The sequence below is a fragment of the Girardinichthys multiradiatus genome, chromosome 12, assembly GCF_021462225.1.
Source record: "Girardinichthys multiradiatus isolate DD_20200921_A chromosome 12, DD_fGirMul_XY1, whole genome shotgun sequence".
Taxonomy (NCBI): Eukaryota; Metazoa; Chordata; class Actinopteri; order Cyprinodontiformes; family Goodeidae; genus Girardinichthys; species Girardinichthys multiradiatus.
Window position 1 is genome coordinate 39,531,389 of NC_061805.1, and position 19,332 is coordinate 39,550,720.

The 19,332-nt window shown below is 40.0% G+C and overlaps 1 protein-coding gene across 9 annotated transcripts; it reads right to left on the reverse strand.

Moving 5' to 3' along the window:
• Positions 1–960: 960 nt before the first annotated feature.
• Positions 961–18,900, reverse strand: kansl3 (KAT8 regulatory NSL complex subunit 3). 9 transcript variants are annotated; one of them, XM_047381491.1, is made up of 21 exons: positions 18,701–18,900; positions 17,209–17,479; positions 16,945–17,115; positions 16,733–16,823; positions 16,315–16,500; positions 16,099–16,227; positions 14,826–14,942; positions 14,629–14,727; positions 14,337–14,408; positions 14,160–14,234; positions 13,904–14,061; positions 11,770–12,022; positions 11,143–11,299; positions 10,753–10,830; positions 10,318–10,491; positions 6,801–6,888; positions 6,457–6,587; positions 5,975–6,081; positions 4,691–4,889; positions 3,862–3,938; positions 961–2,635 (listed from the first exon to the last, which is right to left on the reverse strand). In XM_047381491.1, the coding sequence occupies exons 2-21, from the start codon at positions 17,415–17,417 to the stop codon at positions 2,630–2,632; spliced, it is 2,577 nt and encodes an 858-aa protein (XP_047237447.1). In that variant the 5' UTR covers positions 17,418–17,479; positions 18,701–18,900; the 3' UTR covers positions 961–2,629. The 9 variants fall into 9 exon arrangements, 8 of the variants coding, with proteins under 8 accessions (XP_047237447.1, XP_047237448.1, XP_047237450.1 ...); XM_047381492.1 differs by lacking the exon at positions 3,862–3,938; XM_047381496.1 differs by lacking the exon at positions 961–2,635 and having other exon boundaries at positions 2,657–3,938.
• Between the last annotated feature and the right edge of the window lie 432 nt (positions 18,901–19,332).

Here is a 19,332-nt window from a genome sequence, read left to right on the forward strand (position 1 = left end):
TCACTTTAAATTTCTCCTCTGAAGAATATGTAGAGTTGTTCTACTTTATATTGTTTATATATATATATATATATATATATATATTAAGTAACCTATTTTCCATGGGTTCTTTTTAGTAAAACGTTTTTGTACGTTTTTTCTCTACCACACTCTTCGGGCACTCAAGATGAATATTTTTGCATTCACAAATGGTCAACATGGTCATATTGCTCTATCTGCACTCATCAAGTAAGATATTTTGTTCATTTCAGATTATTTTGGTCTGAATCTTGATGACTCACAGTGCTAACATAAACTACATCACAAATCTAAAACCATTTTTTTTTTTTTTTTTTTGCATTGTTTTTTTGCATGAGTACATAAAGGGATGGATCAAAGGGACACTGGCCCCTGTTGTAATCTGATTGGCCACTGAAGGGCCTCTGTAATTTAAACCTTTTTAAGAATACTCTATAGACCTACCCTTTTCTCATAACGTTGTTATATATATCAATCATATCATTATAGCAAAAGCTGTAATGCTCCACTTGTGAAAGTAACTTTGTTGGGCTTCTTCTTGTCACTCAGACTAGTCCTGTCTGGCTAATCTGCCACACAGGACACATAAAAAGAAAAAGAGAAAAAAAGAATATTGAAGAATAAAGCCCACCAGTGCCAAAAATAACCTGTTATAAAATATAGCTCCTGAATCCTCCTCACGAATCCGAGACCCAAAACTGATTGGTAGAAACCAAGGATCATTTCTGACCAGAAACTGAAACTCAATTCACAGGCAGTGCCTTGCAAATACATTGATACAATAAAACTTTTCGATCTTTGTCACATTAAAAACACAATCCTAAATTAGTTTTATTGGGATTTTATCATAGACCACTACAAAGCAGGGGATAATTGTGAAGTGGAAGGAAAATTATAGGTTTTTATATTTATTTAAAAAATAAAAAGCAGAAACACGTGGTGTGCATTTATATTTGGAACCCTTTATTTTGAAACCCCTGAATAAATTCCAGTCCAAGAAAATGCATCCAGAAGTAACCTTATTAGTAAATGGAGTCCATCCCTGTGTTCATTCATCTCAGAATATATACAGCTGTTATATGAGGTTGATTATAAGACCTAAGTGAACAAAAAGCATCATGAAGACCAAGGAACACATCAGTCAGGCCAGAAATTGACTTGGGAAGACGTTTAAAGAATAGCTAACAAATTTAAGACAATATCTCAAGCCTTTAACATCTCATGGAGCATTTTTCAATAAATAATCTTAAAAAGAAAGAGTGCTCTGTATACAGTCACTGTAAACACAAAAATCTATCCATCCCTCAAAATATAACCATAGCCTCTTTACTTGTTGAACACACAGGGACAAGTGTTTAGATTGGCCAAGCAAAGCAAATGTACTTGGAAAGAAACCAGTTTACTTTAAACAAAAAGGTCAAATAAAATGTAAACAATGAAAGAGTACAAATCAGAAATAGAGCTTTTAACAGTGCTTTTGACCATGCATTAGGTTTTATGTGGGAATTATCCACAGTAGCATGTTTGATAACATACAGCTTTTGTTGAGATTATGAAAAAATAATGAAATTTTCAAATTAGTTTTGCACAGAATGTGACATGAAGTGTAGAGACTTGCCAAAAATATTCCTACACCTTTAACCTTTCCACAAATTGTCACATTACAACCACAAAGTTTAATTGGGATTTTATGTGAGACATAGACTGCATTTAATAGCATTTAATTGCAAAGTGGAAAAAAAATATTTCACAATCTTTCTATAGATAACATCTGAAAAATCACACTTATAATAGGTTATCTCTGAAGGCAACTGGATGCACTGAATTTTATTTAGGGGTTAGAATAATGGAGACTGAATAAAATGCATGCCACAATTTCAAATTTGTATTTGTGAAAACTCTTCTAAAAATGTAAAAATTCTGCAATATTCTAGGTTATTCTAACACAAAATCCCACTAAAACAAACTGAAGTTTGCGGTTACAAGTGACCAAATGTGAAATAGTTCAAGAGGTATCAATACTTTTGCAAGCCACCACAGCCAACAGAAAGAACAATGTGTTTTAAGGGATGCTGTTAAAACCTATCACACTGAAACATAGCTAACAATAACAGACTTGGGGATATTCAAACATTCAGCTGTGGCATTCAAACCATCCACAGCAAGCCGTGAAGAACAATAATCTAGGCTTCAGCAAATCTTGGATTTCATCGAGGAGACAAGTGCATAAAAGGTCAATGTATCATTTAAGCTTCCTTTCTTTTGAAAATAGGCTTTGTCAAAGCTAATTTATCACAGTGCAGGTAGTTTGTGGCTTATGCTCACAATTTCCTCCAGAGAGGAAAATAACATGTTATTTTGCTTTCAAAATAAATGCGCTCTTAAAGTAGAACGAGGAGATCTTGTAGTAGCCCGGATGCAACTACAGCAATCCTGACTTCCAAGCGTCTCCTGCTATCTCAACGGGACACCGCCCTGGAGGATGTGAGGGAGCTTTTTTTGACATGATGTGGAGTCCATCATTGCAGGCAGAGAACAGTCTCATCAGCAGGTTGTCAGTGTCCGATACTTCATCTTTCATCAGACGTATCTCCACAGTGAGCCAAGATGTTCATTGCTGTAAGAAGGGCACAGTAAAACCTAATGACAAAACAGTTTTCCGTCTGCAAGAGCAATTCATTCATTTCCCAATTTTACCACTAAGAGTGCTTGATATAGTTATGTCAGAACCATGTATGACTCGGTAGGAGATTCTCATAGTATTACAACCTTGAATAAAATTACTGGTTTCACAGTAATAAATAAAACATTTAAAATTAAGAGATATAATTTTGACTAATTGCTTTTATTCAAAACAATAAAGAGGAACACTTATTTCTACTGCTGCTAAAATAACAGAATATATTTTAGAGAACACTAATAATTAGAATAATAATAATAATAAAGCTATAACATTTATTTTGATTCTCACATTGACTAAAGGAAATCCTAAATACTAAATTTAGCAGTAGTTTTCCACCTCTTATTTCACAGAATCTTAAGTTTTTGTTCTTTAATGAGTAAAAGTCCCAACCCTCAGTACTGGGGGAAGAATTTAACTCGTTTTCTTCTACTTTCTTTACTGCATGTAACCACAAAACTCTGTCTCAGCTGTTCACCACACAGCTTCTACACACACAACCAGCAGGTCTGCTGTAAGCAGAGAGCTCACAGATTCCAAAAAATACATTTTGTCACAATCCACCCAGGTTTTACTCAATCATTTTAAAAACATAATTATTAACATACTGATTGTTTAGACAGAGTAGGTCAATTCTCAGAAAAATTCAGTTAGATATGCACATGTTATTTTGAGCTCAAAAGAGGTTAGCAGTGATAAGTGGCACTCTTTCAGTTTCCACGCCATCCAGATTAGACTTTTTTGCAAGCTAGGAAACTGTTTAGCAGCCATTTTCTGTCAGGTGCAGCAGTCCTCGACAAAAGGTGAGCAATCGAAGATGGCTGTGTATCAGTTTAATGCAATGACTTGCAACACCTAGGTTATCTAAATGTTTCATCCCACCGTGTTAATAGAATTGTATGGCTTACATTTCTAATTGTTCACTTGTGCACAAATACTGCAATACCACCCGGTCTCATAATTTACTTTTCTGTACCTTTAGTTCTCAGTCCATGTGAGGCTTATATTGTTCAAATGCACATTAGTTTGCTTGTGCTGAGTCACAGGGCAAGATAAAGCCAAGTTGTAGGTCATTGTGCTCAGAAGAGCAATACATAAAAGCTCCAAGAGGCTCCAGTGATGCAGCTTGGGCTCAGCTGACTGAGCAGCCATCACAATTTCACCTGTTTGGCTGATGCTGTGCTACTTGGCTTTGCTCCTCGAAGGGTCACCGTTATAGAAGCTGGGGCTTTCAGCCCACCTAACAACACACAGATAACAACTTGTAATAATAACAGGCTAGACAAGCTAGTACCCCATGCAGAACATAACTGTACAATTTTGTCTTAAACTTTTCGTAGTTTCATTGTTTTTTTTTTTAGTTTATTTAAACAGAAGCAGTGTGTTAAATGGTGAATTTGATTTTTTAGAGATTGAGGAAGATAAAACAAGGAAAACAGACAAGAAAATCAAAACAAAAGGAAGCAATGAGCATGAGTTTGATTTTACTCTTTATTGTAACAGTAGAAACAGAAATTGAATAATGCCATGAGACGTTATTTCAAATCTCCAAACAGGTCAGAATTCATGTTTATGGAAATTTTACTAATTTTACTGCATGTCACGAGATAATGAGGCAAACAAAAGACACATGGAATGACAATAATAACAAATAACTGACGATGGCAGCAGCCTGAAATGAATGTTTTAACAAATTTAGTTTTTCACTCCAGGCAATTATCCATTTGATTTTACATAAATATGAATTCAAACATGTTCTACTGATCTTTCAGATTCCTTGTAGCTGCATATCTGACTCTGCACACTTTACACCAGTTGGCTCTTTCTGAGAAAATTGTCTTCGCACTCGTCCACGGAGCTGTCCTCTATGTCTCTGTAATGCTGTAATCCTTTCTGGTCTAAAGATGACCTGAACTACTGTTTCCAAACGAAAGAGTGAATGAACCTGAGGCATTCAACGTGGCCGTCGTGTTTTGGCAGTTCGACACATACCAGCGGTCTGATTGGTGATGTGTGCCAAGCCGGGCAAGCTGCTTGCCAGTTTGGCCAACCCGCCGTTGGTGAGCAGCTGATGGATGGCGGTGGTTTTAGATACGCCTCCTGCTGTGACCACAGGCACTGCCCGGAGCAGAGTGCTGCCGCTGGTACCGACGGAGCTCAGGACAGCATCCTGGGATTTTCCCCAAACTGCCTGAGGCAAAAAAAAAAAAGAATAGAAAATGTTATGTTTTTCTTCATTTACTCCCATAAGAACTGGGTCAGCATTTCATTTTAATCTAAAAATGTCAAACTTTATTAGATGACTGAAACACAACAAAATATGTTCACATGGGACTTGTTTGTTTATATATTTTGTTAAAGATGAGGGTGATAGCAAAGATGGCTTCCAACCTCAAACACTTGGAGCTCAACACCAAAGATAAATTTAAATGTGTGTTTTGGGATGCTTGTCCCACTGGAACACTCAGTTGTGTCCTCGGTTCATCCATCTGACCCTGATCCTCGTTAGATGGAAGGAAATTATTGTGGTTTCAAACTTGGGAACATTATACCCACTGTCAAGCATGGTGGTGGTAGCATTATGCTGTGGTTTTGCTTTGCTGCCAATGCCAATGGTGCATTTCTCAAAATGGGCAGGATAATAAAGATGGAAAACTATATTCAAATTCTTAAACTTTACCTCAAATCAACACTAGAAGGTTAAAACCTGGACACAACAGGTACTGCAGCAGGAAAATAAACCCAAACAAACATCAAAATAAAGCAGGTTATGATTAAGTTTTTGGATTACCTCAACCCTACTGAAAATGTATATGCTCTACCGTAGGTTCTGTATAAATAAGACAATTAAGATAAAAAGAGGTCAAACATTTAGCAAGAATTATGCAAGGAACTTGCTGATCGCCACAAAAAAAACGACACAATATCTGCAGCGTTTTCAAGGACATTTATCCAAATATAGGTGTGGGTGTTTATATTTTTAAGCATGCATGTGTTATTCTCATCCTGAGTATTATAGAAAATCTAAATCAAATATAAACTTGTGCATGAAACTGGTTTGAAAAATCAATAAGGATATCTCTTGTATGTTCACACCATTCCTAAACTTTGTTTAAAAGCATCTTGGATAGCCCTAACTGAATATGACATTCATGTTAATGAGGGTATGAAAACATCTGACCAGAACCATAATGTTTTTAAAGCCAACCAATGCTTGTTATCATCGTTTTGGTCATTTAAATGTGTACGTAATATAACCCTTCTTTCCCAAAGTACCTGAGTGCTGCCTGCGCTTGTCGCTGTAGAGGGAAAGTTAGGAGCTTTGGTAACGATCTCCTGCAGACTGAAACTTAGGCCTTGCAGAAGACTGCTGGCGGAAGGTGCTGCAGAGAAAATAAAAGAATATAAAGCAAAGATAGAGGTTAAATTAAAGCGTATCCCAAGCAGATATTAGAACCAAACTAGTACTTTTAGAAACGAAAAGGTTAAATAAATGAACACATACACTAGCACAAACTAGGACAGTCAGGTCCAAAAGGGGAAAGGTTTGGTTCAGTGACGAGCAGCAATGGCGCAAGAGATGATCACTGATGATGTTTGCTAAAGTATGTTGCCCTCACACTGTTCTCATCCAGTATTCAGAACTGGAATCAGACCAAGGCCAACAGATTATGATCTGCGTGTTGAAGCTACTGTGCTGAGATTATTTGCACAGCTGAGTGCAAACAAGCGTGCAAAGTAGGACAAGACAGAGATACCTTGGGCAGTAGCTGGAGCTTGCACCTGGGCTGGTGTGGAGGACACTGACACCATGCAAGGCTGCACGCTGCTGCTGAATGAGCTGGAGCCTGGGGACAGGGCACCAGACACCTCTGAGAGACTACCAGACCTGCAGTGACACAGAGACCACCAGTCTACTCAGGAGCTAAACCAGCAAGGGCTGCTTGGCCATCATTTAGCTCTTAAATACTCAGTACCATCTCTCATCAAACCCTCTGCACCAGACGTATTGTTGTCCAACAGGGGAGGCGTGAACGTGGGTGTGGGTATGCTTAGGGTTTTAGGGGCTCTACATTGTGTCTGTGAGAGTGGGCAAGCTTACCGCTGGCCTGTGAGAAGTCCAGAGAGCTCCTTGGCACCAGGCACAGTCTGTCCCACTGCCACAGTTAAAGGCTTGCCAGAGACACCCACTGGGAGGGAAAAATAGCCCAGCATCAGGACAGGAAGTTTCAGGTTTAAAAAGAAAAATATAGATCTAGTAAGAATGTAGATATCCCGCAGTTGCCACGCGAGCTACTTTTCAGAATGATACACCACCATGTTTTTAAAGCTCTTTACTCCACTTTTGTAATATTGCACAGCAAACAACAAAACAGTCATTTGCCGGGATCTCTTTATCAGTAAATTAATGAGAGAATCTTGTTTTTCGATAACAAAAATCCACCACTCACAGCAGATAATAGAGCATCAGAACAAAACCATCATCTGAAACAATGATACCGAGGACAGTAACAGGTTTAATAAGAAAAAGTCACCAAAAACCCACTTAAGTTTTTAATGGAGATATTGGTCAGGACAAGCTCAAGATATAAATAAAGAATAGTTTCATCTCATCACTACAGCACATTTCTCAGATGGTAGATATGATAGCTGCAGCATTATCCAAATATTGGTAACGTGAAAGCGCCCTCTCGCGTGCTGCACAGGTACCAATTACCATCATGCTTAATGTGATGGTGGGGAAATTAAGACTATTTATTGCTGTCTGCTGTGCTTTGGTCAACTTATGTCTTAAAAATGTTGCAAACAAGATTAACTGAATGTTACAAGAGTTTTTTAAAAATACTTTTACTTTCTGTGGATAAATATGCTGTGAAAAAAAACTTTAGGAGCAAACTGAGATCACAGCTTCAACCAGTTAAAAGCCTCATTTTCTCATAATAAGAGATCCTGGACTCTTCATCGTTTTCTCCCTCTTTGGGTCTAAAACTCTTTTGGATTGGCGCTGATATGTTTTAGTGCACTTGTTAGGTTGCTGCAAAGCACCCAGAATGCACTGCGCTGTGACATCCATGAGCATTCCCTATCATTTAATTTCCATAAAATAGAAAGACTACAAACTATATAAACACATTTGAATTTGTGCAAACATTGTAACATAATATAATTTCATTTAAAGCTGTGTACAGTGGTGTTTCTCACCACTGTACAGAAACATAAACTAATACCCGTGTATTAAGTTCAGTTTTTAACCTTTGCTTTGTGCTCATCAACACTGAATACTTCAAGATAATACATCTTTGGCAATACTTGTAAAAGTCATATGAAATAAGCCACTCTCAGATGTTAAAGGAGCATGCTTGTTAATGTAGTTTTCTCTGATAACAGATTTATATGTTGCATCTGGACTGTTTCTGCTTTAAAGAAACTTTTTTTCTGTGCTGATATCAGCCACTTAAGTGTTTATCAAGCAGTCATGATGAAGATGAGAACGAGGGAAGACTTTCAGTATACAAATGTGTGGAATCATAAAATGCTGCCATCTTTCCTCTGTTGCAGTGGTTCTCACAGTTTCTCTGTTGCGCCCCCCTTTTGAAGAATGAAACATACAGGAAGAGTTCATTTCCTGTGCGAGATGATATCAACTCTGATTATCATCTCAGAGTCACATCAGACAGACCCAACAGACATGTCAATGTCAGTCGGTTGGATCTGTCTGTGCTTATTATTTGGATTGGACCCTGAAAAGACGGAGGGGAAGAAAACGGAAGGAAGACACCAGAAGCAGCACTAATGGCTGGGCAAAAACAGCACAAAATATAACAGCAGTCACACTGCACAAATGTGACTAAACTTCTGACACTGCTTGATATTTGTCCAAAGTTGTCTCTGGTTGGGAGAGAGCCAAGTTAATGGTTGGTGAATATGTGAGGCAGCAGGTCCAGATCATGTCAGCCCTAGAGTCCTGAAGGCCTGTGCAGAGCAGCTCTGTGGGATTCTGCAGCACCTCTTCAATCTTAGCCTGGCCCAGAAGAAGGTTCCGGTGTTGTGGAAGACCTCCTGTCTTGTTCCGGTACCAAAGAAAACTCACCCATCAGTCCTCAATGACTATAGACCTGTTGCCCTGACATCTCACATCATGAAGGTCCTAGAGAGACTCCTGTTGGCCCACCTGAGTAAGCAAACAGTAAACCATCAGGACCCCCTTCAGTTTGCTTATCGCTGTGGAGTTGGAGTTGAAGATGCCATCATACACCTGCTTCAACAAACCCACTGTCATCTGGACAAGGCCAGCAGTACTGTGAGGATCATGTTCTTTGATTTCTCCAGTGCATTTAAAACAATCCAACCTGATTTGCTTTGTCAGAAACTCCAGAAGACTCAAGTGGAGGCCTCAACAATCTCCTGGATCAAAGACTACCTGACAAACAGACCACAGTTTGTAAGACTGAAGGGTTGTGAGTCTAACCAGGTAGTCAGCAGCACAGGAGCACCACAGGGGACTGTACTCTCACCATTCCTTTTCACTCTGTACACCTCAGACTTCCAGTACAAGACAGACTCTTGTCATCTGCAGAAATATTCGGATGATTCTGCAGTCGTGGGGTGGATCAGAGATGGACAAGAAGCTGAGTACAGGTAGGTGGTGGACCGCTTTGTGGCATGGTGTAGAAACAATCATCTCATGTTGAACGTGACTAAAACAAAGGAGATGATTGTAGATTTTAAGAGAAACAGGAATAAGTCAAAAACTATTTCTATCATGGGAGAAGAAGTAGAGGTGGTGGAGGAGTATAAATACCTCGGTGTTCACCTGGACAACAGACTAGAGTGGAGATACAACTGTGAAGCCATCTACAAGAAGGGACAGAGCAGACTGTACTTCTTGAGGAAGCTTACGTCCTTTGGTGTTTGCAGCAAGATGCTGCATATCTTCTATAAGTCTGTTGTGGAAAGTGTGATCTCTTCTCCATCATCTGCTGGGGAAGCAGCATCAGAGCCAGGGACTTAAAAAAGCTCAACAAGCTGATAAAGAAGGCTGGTTCTGTTCTGGGGACTCCTCTGGAACCTCTGGAGATCATTGCGGAAAGACGGGTTCTTCATAAAATGAAGAACATTATGGAGAACCCTGAGCATCCTCTTCATGAGACTGTCCTACAACAACAGAGTGTCTTCAGTCAGAGGCTTCTTCAGATGTGCTGTAAGACGGAGCGCTACAGGAGATCCTTCCTGCCCACAGCCATCAGCATCTACAACGGCTCTTTGAAGAAACCTTTATAATGAGCTACAACGTTTAATATCCCTTTGGGATTAATAAAGTATTTTTGAATTTTGAATTGAATTTGAATATAACAACCAAAGACCACAGATTTATCCTCAAACTACACATTTTCTTTCACAACAAAAGATTTTAGCTAAGATGGCAAATTATGGCCCACTGTGAACCCAGTTTAAAAGTGTAGCCCAGCAGGCTTTAGAACCACAGACCTACCCTGAGCTTCCACACCTGGTACTTGTATAGAATCTTGTTTTATAAGTACTGATGTGTTGCAGCTTTCCCCCATTAACAAGTTTCTAATACATCATGTGAAAATATTTAAGGTATCCTGGTTTTATACCTTCAGCAGGGTTGATAGAGCCTCCTGCTGAGTCACTTTGGGAAACAATGGTAACTTTAATCTTTGCTCTCTTGGATGCTTTACTGGGTGTGGGACTGGGTGTCTGCCTCCTCTTGCCGTGAGGACGTAGTTCATCTCTGTCCAGGCCTTCGATCTGCTCACTGGTCACTGGAACTGCACCACACCGACAAACGAGGATGAATACACGCTGACAGAAGCACCGAGGTGACTTCAGTTAAAAGGGTTTTATTCATGGGTCACCCAAAATTTGACCATTTTAGCCAACTTTTTTTTATGATGTGACATTTCTTGGTCAAAATTTTGTTTTGTTTTCAATTTTTAATCAGGTGTTTTACTTAAATTCACATGAAAATGAAGAAGTGAAAAAGACAGAAAAGGCCAGAAGAAAGAAAAGGAGGAGGGATAGATACTTACCAAAAATACACGGAGGAGTGCCAGGAGGAAGATTTTTCCTCACAAGCATGTTTTGTTTCATAAAAGCAGCAAACTGAGCTGGAATGAATTGGAAAATAGCCAGAAAGGAAAGTTGTAGGAGAGGAGATAAGAGGATGAGAGGAAAGCATTTCAGTCACGTTCCATCTCACCCCGTCAGATGTCGTGACATGATAACACAAACCACAATCGTTTTCACATCTCACATACCGCCCTGTCTGCTTGTGCAAAGTTCAGTCAAAGTCCCAAAACAATTTAATGTAAAAAGGGGAAAATACGCTTTATGTTCGGGTACCGGGAATCCCTGTGCATGTATAATCAACCAGGAACAGGTTTTAATGTATCCAGATTTAAGAGAGATGATTAACTAACCTTGAGCCTGCTTGTGAGTGAGCACTGTGCCAGAGCGCTGCATGTGTGTCTTGAGGAGCTGTGTAGCCGTGATCAGACTGGACTTTTGTGCCGGAGACAGACCGGACGTTTTAGGCTTGGGACTGGAAGTGGGGCTGCTACAGACACTGGACAAATCCTAAGGAGACAGAAGAAGTACATTACAACCATGTTTCATACTTAAAATATGCTGCAATCTTCCATTAAAAAAAACCTGAAGCTAAAGTTAAATCTTTATTTGAAACTAATCTTTTACACTCTTATCTTGCAAAAGATTAGAGCCGTCACCAGCGGTGCTCGCTAGTTAAATCAATTTTAAAACTTAAGTTCCTTCGGGGACGGAAATCCTTTTTGTAAAATGGCATCACCTTAAGCTTTTTAATTTTTTTTTTTTCCAAAACCTGAAGAGACAGTTTACACAGTTTAGATGTACCAATAATCAACAGAATAGCCATGTTCAAGACAACTATACTCAACAAAACTGTTGTTGGAGTTCTGTCTATACTGTAATGTTACCATTAATAACATTAGAATTATAGTGTCAACAAATATATATATTTTTAGAAAATTATTCCTTTAAAGCTTAAAAAGAAAAAGGTTCCAACCAACCTCTGAACCTGAGGGTGAAATGGGCACTCTGAGTGCAGGAGATGAAGGTCGGCCTCTCTCCACGTCAAAGGGAAGCTCCCGTCGAGGCCTTTTCTTCTTCTCTGTGTCCAGGTCTCTCATCTCTCCGGAGCTGTGACTGTGGCCCTCTGCCCGAGTGAGGACCCCTGACAAAAAGTCAGCTATCTCATCCTGAATGCACCGGTCTACCATTGTTTGCGTCAGTCCTTCTGACTTCATCTTTGCCGAATTGATTCTGTGGAGAAAATTCATGGGTTGTAAAACAGAAAGTGAAACCCAAGGTGCCGCCACTTTAACTCCTCATAATCTCTTTGGCTCAGATAAGAAATTTGGATTTAGATTTCTTAAAAGCAAGAATGTTGGTTGTTTAGTGGAGAAAAGCTCGATAGTCACTGCATCGTGAGGCTCGCCGCATCTCTTTTCAGACATCAGCTGAGACTTATCAGCACAAGAAAAAACCCATGCTCTTCTGCCCCCTCTGTTCTCTATGGCAACTCGTACATAGACCAAACAGACGGTCCTGCTTACACGTAAAAGCTTGGCGCCATAGATCAGCTGAGTCACAGTAACATCAGGTGAGGCCTGTTCCAGTAACACGCTGAGACAGGGTACAAACAAGCACAGTAACACCCCCAATGAAGCAGTGGTGAAAATCAATGGTTGGAACGCTGGGATTCAACTGAGCCAAAACCTGTACGATAAACTGCATGCGGCTGATTGCAAGATTCAAGCGGCTGGCGCTCCCGGACACAGAGAGGTTTATTGAAACCTGCCCAGATCACAGATCAGCTATGTGGATTAATGAAGCACCTGGGTTCCCACAAATATTCCTATTCAAAATACATTACATTCCACACTAGATTTTCTTGATTTTATGGACATTGCTAATATTTGTGTAAAACATTTGCCCAGTTCGAATTTAACCCCCTCACTACCAGCTAATCATTACACACAGTGCTAAGGTTGGGTTTGACTCAGCAGTGCAGTGAAAGGCCTTTTCACTTTTTATTTGGCATCTGGACAAATTGAGATGAGTTAAACTCTATAAAATTCCAGACTAGATTGTTCTAGATTAAAAACATATCCTCTACATCACAGTTTGTGATTTGTTTCATTTCACTAAACGTGTCTGAAAGCAACGCGTTTTTTGTGTGGTCTCCTTTAAATGCTATTGAGGAACTTCACACTCCACCCCCTCCAGGTCAAAGACCGTTCCACTCCATCCTGTTCGGCCATTTTTGTAGTTCATTAGAGATACAATTATCTAGCGGCGCAGAATGAAGACGCAGAACTTGCAGAACTGTGCCTTCAAATGAATGCATCGCAATGGTGTGTCAACATCCATACAGGCATTTGAAACGAATTTCCCCAATGATGTGGGAACATTTCCATGAAAAATTCAATGTAACCAGGTACTTCGAAGAAGTTCTAAGGCTGGGGGACGGTATAATGAACGGTGTGGGTTAATACACCCAGCAACCGAACATTTAGACTTATCCTCTTGCAGTGTAGGCATATTTTGGCCAGCCAGAAGTCCATGACCTTATTTAGGTGCTCTGCAGAAAATACTGTGACGTAACAGTTCAAAAAAACGTAAGAGATAGAAAAAACTGAACAGATTGAAAAATATGACCCAAGCAGAATATAAAGATATCTACGCAGCACCTGGAGAAAACTAAATTAAACTTTTCTGCACTCCTTCAGACTCCAAGTACACAGCAAAATGTATTTAAGGGCTAAAAAAGTTGATTTTGTGGAAATTGTCCCCTTTAAGGTTACAGAATGTGCTTCCAACACTTTCTGTAAACTTTAGCATCACGGGCGCCAACACTACTGGTATCGTCTGCACAACATTAGCCAATAATGTCTTTGCATTATCTTCTTCTATCGTGCTGCCATACGTTGTCTCCCTGCAGTATGATTCTATCTCAAAACTCAGAATATAACAAAGGGAGGATCAAACACATACTGTAGACACTTTTTAGGTGGTCGCATGAACATGATTCAAGCTGACTCTCAGGCTGTGGAGTCCATTCTATCAAAGAACCAGTATTATACTGGCTCTTGCACCGGCTCTGGTCGAGGTGGGAAAACCTTGTTTAAGATTTTCACAGACCTGAGGTTGTCATCTGCTCCTCCGACTACCACCAAGCTGTTGTCTGCCCTCAGCTTTTCTCTGAACTCCTCCATGCCGTCTGTGGTGCACTGGAGAGCATTCTGTCCAACCACAAACAACACAGGGGTCTTCATATCCAGCAGTGGGTCGTCCACATCCTGCAAACCAGTAACACACCAACAGAAAAACTGAATTCAAGCTAAAATTCACCTTTTATATTCTTTAACAGTGAGTAGGAAGACAGTTCAGGGCTTACCCCTCTGGGCCCATTGACCGTTAGGAGCGGAAAGCCGAGACACACCACAGCTGTCAGATACTCCATAAGAGACACCTAACATAAAACAGCAGTAAGTTACCAATATATCTGACAAACATTTCAACACACATCCCCATGTTGCAATGTATCACTGTGATACAATTATCTAACTCTTACATGACAAGCGATAAGCGCACCAGCGTTCCAGCCCACCAGGATAATGGGCTTGTGGGGGAAGTGACTGTGAACCTGTGGGAGAAAGTTTAGGATAAAATATCACTATACATGCAGAAACACTACAAATTAAAAGTATTTGTGGATGTGTACACATTCAATGTAATTCATTTTAATCCCGTTTCACAGGAATTATCGATGAACAGAAGGCTACTGTAAGGCTAGTCAAGTTATCCATAAACAAGACACTGCTAATAACAGCCACGAATACAAATGTAAAGACAGGGGATAATACCTCCATGACTTTGGCCCTGACGGTCCCCAGCATGTGCTCCAAACACTGTGTGATTGCAATATTGGCCCCACTGTTCACATGGGTGTGCACTGGGATGACCTACAGTAAAAACAGCAACAGTCTAAGTTTTCATCTGGAGAGGAAATTAAATGCTTTTCATTTCAAAGGCAAAAACAGAACAGAGACGGTTTTAGGACCTTTCCCAAGCAGGAGAGCTGCGACTGCCAAAATCTGATTCGCCGCGAGGTGGAGAGGGCGGGATTTGTTGGGCTTGATGGCGCGATAAGAATCAGAGGAGACCCAGGAAGCTTGCACTACACATGAAAAAAAATACAGATGGGTATCCAGTGTATAAAGTCACATTTCTTGAGCAACATACTGTATCTCGCAATATTAGTTATTGTACTATTAGCTAGTTATTAGTTAATATTAACTCCTTTTACAACTACCAACTTGATTGTATTTTATTGAGATTTTATGTCCCAGACCAACATAAAAGAACATACTGTGAAGTCAAAGACAACTGACACGTTGTTTGAACTCTTAAAATTGAATTGACATGCTTTTGTTTTCAGCCCCAGGCTGAGTCAATACTTTGCAACACCACCTTTGAGTGCCATTAGAGCTGCAAGTGTTTTGGGGATTATCTCTGCCAGATTTGCACATCCAGAGACTAAAATAGCTGGATGAACTTCTTTGCATAATAGCTGAAGCTCAAGTCAGACTGGATGCAAGGCGTCTGTCAACAGCAGTTTTCAAGTCTCGCCACCAGATTATAAACTGGGCTGAGGCTCTGGACTTTGACTGGGCCAATCTAACACTTTAATTTGACTTGATCTAAATCCTTCTTTTGCAACTCTGGCTGTATGTTTTTAATCACAGTCCAGATAGAAAGTGAACATCAGTCTCAAATAGATTTTTTTCCAGAATTATGCTGCATTTGGCTCCATCCATCCTGCCACCAACTCTGACCTGCTTCCCTGTCCCTGCTGAAGAAAAGGGTCCCCACTGTATGATGCTGCCACCACCGTATTTCACCATGGGCATGTGTGTTGAGGGTGATGGGCCGTGTTAGTTTCTCTCCCCACACGGTGCTTTAAATCTTTAGAATACGTTTGTTACCAAACCTTCAAAACGTCTCTACTACTGTATAAAGGGGCAGAACACAAATGCACGTTGGTGTCTTCACATAAAATCTTTGTAAAATACATTGAAGATAAAACTAGGGCTGTACCATGCAAGCAAAAGATGTGAGATGCAATAATATTGTTGAATGTCGACAAAACTGATATGACCCGCGATAAACAAATAATTGAAAAGGCTTTTGGTTCATAGAAAACACAGAATATAACTAATATTTCCATCTTAACCAGCATAGGAACAACTTCATTGTAATGTCTTCATGACTTTAGCCACTACTAGTACTGACTGATACGTTAGCAAGACTTAGCAAGAAGAAATGATTTTTACCGGTTTGTTCTGTGACAGAACTCCCACCGCAGGATCCCAAGGACGCTTCAAAAGCAGGGACAAGGCCTCTGCACTAGGAGCTCCAGTCTTTGCAGACGGCAGTAGCATTCTGTCGATCAGCGTTGGCAGCTTCACAGAAAGAGATACGAGGCAACAACATATCAAAGATCAACTCTTTGGTCAAGCTGGCACTGAACGATATATACAGCGACATACCTTGCTTTTTAAAGTCTGTAGCACATCCAAGTAAGCAGCAAGCATAGGAAGGCTTAAAGACTCGATCATCGTGGTGTGTAACCACTGCGTCAGCTTGGTTTCCCAGTTTACGCTGGCGAGTGCGTGTCGTACCTTCCTGGCACACTTGTCTACAGCTATCCTTCGCAGAATTGGCTCATTTGAGGCCTAAAAACACAGATGAAGAAAAACATGCGTCATTACTGATCAAGTGTAACACTGTAGGGACTTTCACCTGAAGACAACTTTTACTCGCGGGAAACTGAAGCTTAAGGGGATTATTCTTTTCAACGACAGGTAAAACATACACATTTCGATGCCTTCAACACACACTAACTTTGTCGAGGGTTGCGTATTGAGAACCAAAAGGAAAAACAACAAGAGAAAAAACAAAAGTTACATTTTCATTGGCCAAACGTGCTAGTCTTTCCACTTGTAGAGCTTTAAGGACTTTGTTGAACAATTTGTTCTGGGTCACTGACCACCCCGTCCTGAAACAGAAAAATTATCTCAACACATTGAACTGCCAATGGTGCATTCGACTTGTTACTTGTTTTGTAAGCATCACATTTTGCAGTACATTACAACTGATCAATACGTTTGTTCGATTACTTGTTTATATGTTCCTCCCAGTCGTCTGGGGGCGGGGGGCCGTCAGCAGCTGTTCGAGCAAACAGGACATGCCTCTCGCACTCCTTCATCACACTTAGAGCCTTCTGGTTGTCATACAGAGGAACAGGTGATGGTGTGACCGTTTCCACATCTATTAAGGATTCTGAGTCTCTGTATGGGAGAAAACAATAGAAGAATCACTTGAAGAACCATTTTAAAATAATCCACCCCCAAAGAAGCATCTTAGGACACTTTTGTACTCACGACAATGTCTCAGCTTGACGGCGCAGGGTTACAAACAGCGTTCTCGTGGGCCGAGCGCTGCTGGCATCTGGGTGAGCATTCCATGGTTTGGCATAGCTGTGGTCCAAAAACACCAAATCCAACTCGCGTTCATAGGCTGACAGCTGGAAAAGCAAGGACGTACCCATCTTACGTGCTGATGTCTGTAAGTCCTTATCCCCACGGTGCATCGTTTCCCTGAGCCCCGCACGTCCCAAAACGACTCCAGCCACCAGTGGGGGCTCACGCCAAGCTGGAAGAGAAGTGACAGGAGAATATTGAGTGATGCTTCACATTAATACACATTACACTAATTTAAAAGCACCAAATAATATTCAGTACTGTGAAAAAGTACTGCACAACCATGTTTGATTTATCTGAAGCTCAAGAGAATTTTCAACAGAATAAATAATCAACTTAATATACTTTAATGTTTTCAAGTTTGTCTATATAACAAAAATAAATCAACTGATCTGATTCCTGAGCACATGCTTAATTAGCACAGGCAATGCCCTGTTTCTATTAATAATTGTCTTGATATCAGGATTTGTTTTATTTGGAAAATAATGCAGGCTGGATTTCTTTTAAAGACAGAAAAGTATCTGTTTTTCAATGGTGAAAATATAATTCTACCTTCACGGTTGTTACCTTTTTTACAAGTAAATAACCGACAGTTGCTTTAACCACGGAAAAGGCAGAACATTCAGTACAGATTGTTTGCTGAACATCTCGTGGCAATATCAAAAAAAGTTTTTCCTTTAAATTTAGCAATTTTTGGACATAAAGCTTCGCAGGTTCCAATGTAAATGAAGAGAAATACATACACTCAGAAATTCAGCCTTTAAAACGCTGTAGCTGTCTCAAGTCTGATCCTGCACACATATTGGAGGCCTTTAAACTATAACATAATAATATATATACACACATCTCATACTTAATGCTTTTAAATATTAAAGCTATATGCATACTATACTACTACTAATAATGGATGTGTACTTTTTTCCCTACTAAGTAATGGGTCGCTTGTTAACCCAGTGACTTGCTCATCTGTCAGTATGAGCAAATGGCGCACATAAATAATAAATCTATACACAAATCAGAAAAATGTCCAGTCAGGATGGGGAGCTGTTAATGCTTGGCTCACAAGCAGTGAACAGGAATACCCTTTAACATAAACCAAGATAAAAAAGGCTAAAGACAAGACACGAAATGCAAAAATGATCGTGATAGATAAACATAGCTTGACTCATCACACACCCAGTTCAACACAACGCATGTTAAACACGACACAGTAACTTGAGCTTTGTGTCATTTTAAATAAACAATCAAAACCACACTGAATAACACCGTATCTATTTTCAAAAATATGTAACGCTATCAAGCTTTAGTTGAAGTGGGTTGGCCTAGTACGACGTTAGCGTAGCAAGATAAAAGCAGAAACCCAAAGGCGCTGTCGCAGTTTTCTGTGAATTACCTCCTCGTTTGATTACACCATCTTTATCGATACCGCTTCCGAGCCAAGTAAGCAAAAACAGGTTTATATTAAACAATATGCCTAAAATGTTGTGGGCAACATAAGACAGCTTTGCGTAAGTCCCTTGCTTCCTTTTGTTGTCGGATTTGTTGCCTTGTCGTGCCACAATTCTCCTCCCCCGCCCCCCCGCTTTCCGCGGGATGGCAACATACAGGAAAGAAGAAGCGGAACTCAACCAACCTGGCAACCCAATTAGTGGCGCCTCAGAGACGGACGCAAAACATGGACTGGATTACTGCAGTCTGAGTCCGTCGCTCCTCTACTGTGGATCATAAAGCTGAGACAAAACCCCAGTTCATGTCGTAAAACTACCGAGAAGCTGGTCAGAAATACTAAGTATTAAAAACAATACTAACATAAGAAATACAAATAACAGCCATTAATGGATAACACCAAGAATATTGATTGGTGAGGCAATTTTACTGTCACAATAATAATAATAATAATGGTCTTCATTTCTTTGACCCGAAAAAAATCAGAATCAGAATCAGCTTTATTGCCAAGTTCGTACATACAAACAAGGAATTTGACTCCGGTACACTTTGCTCTTTGGTTTTGTTTGTGCATTACAG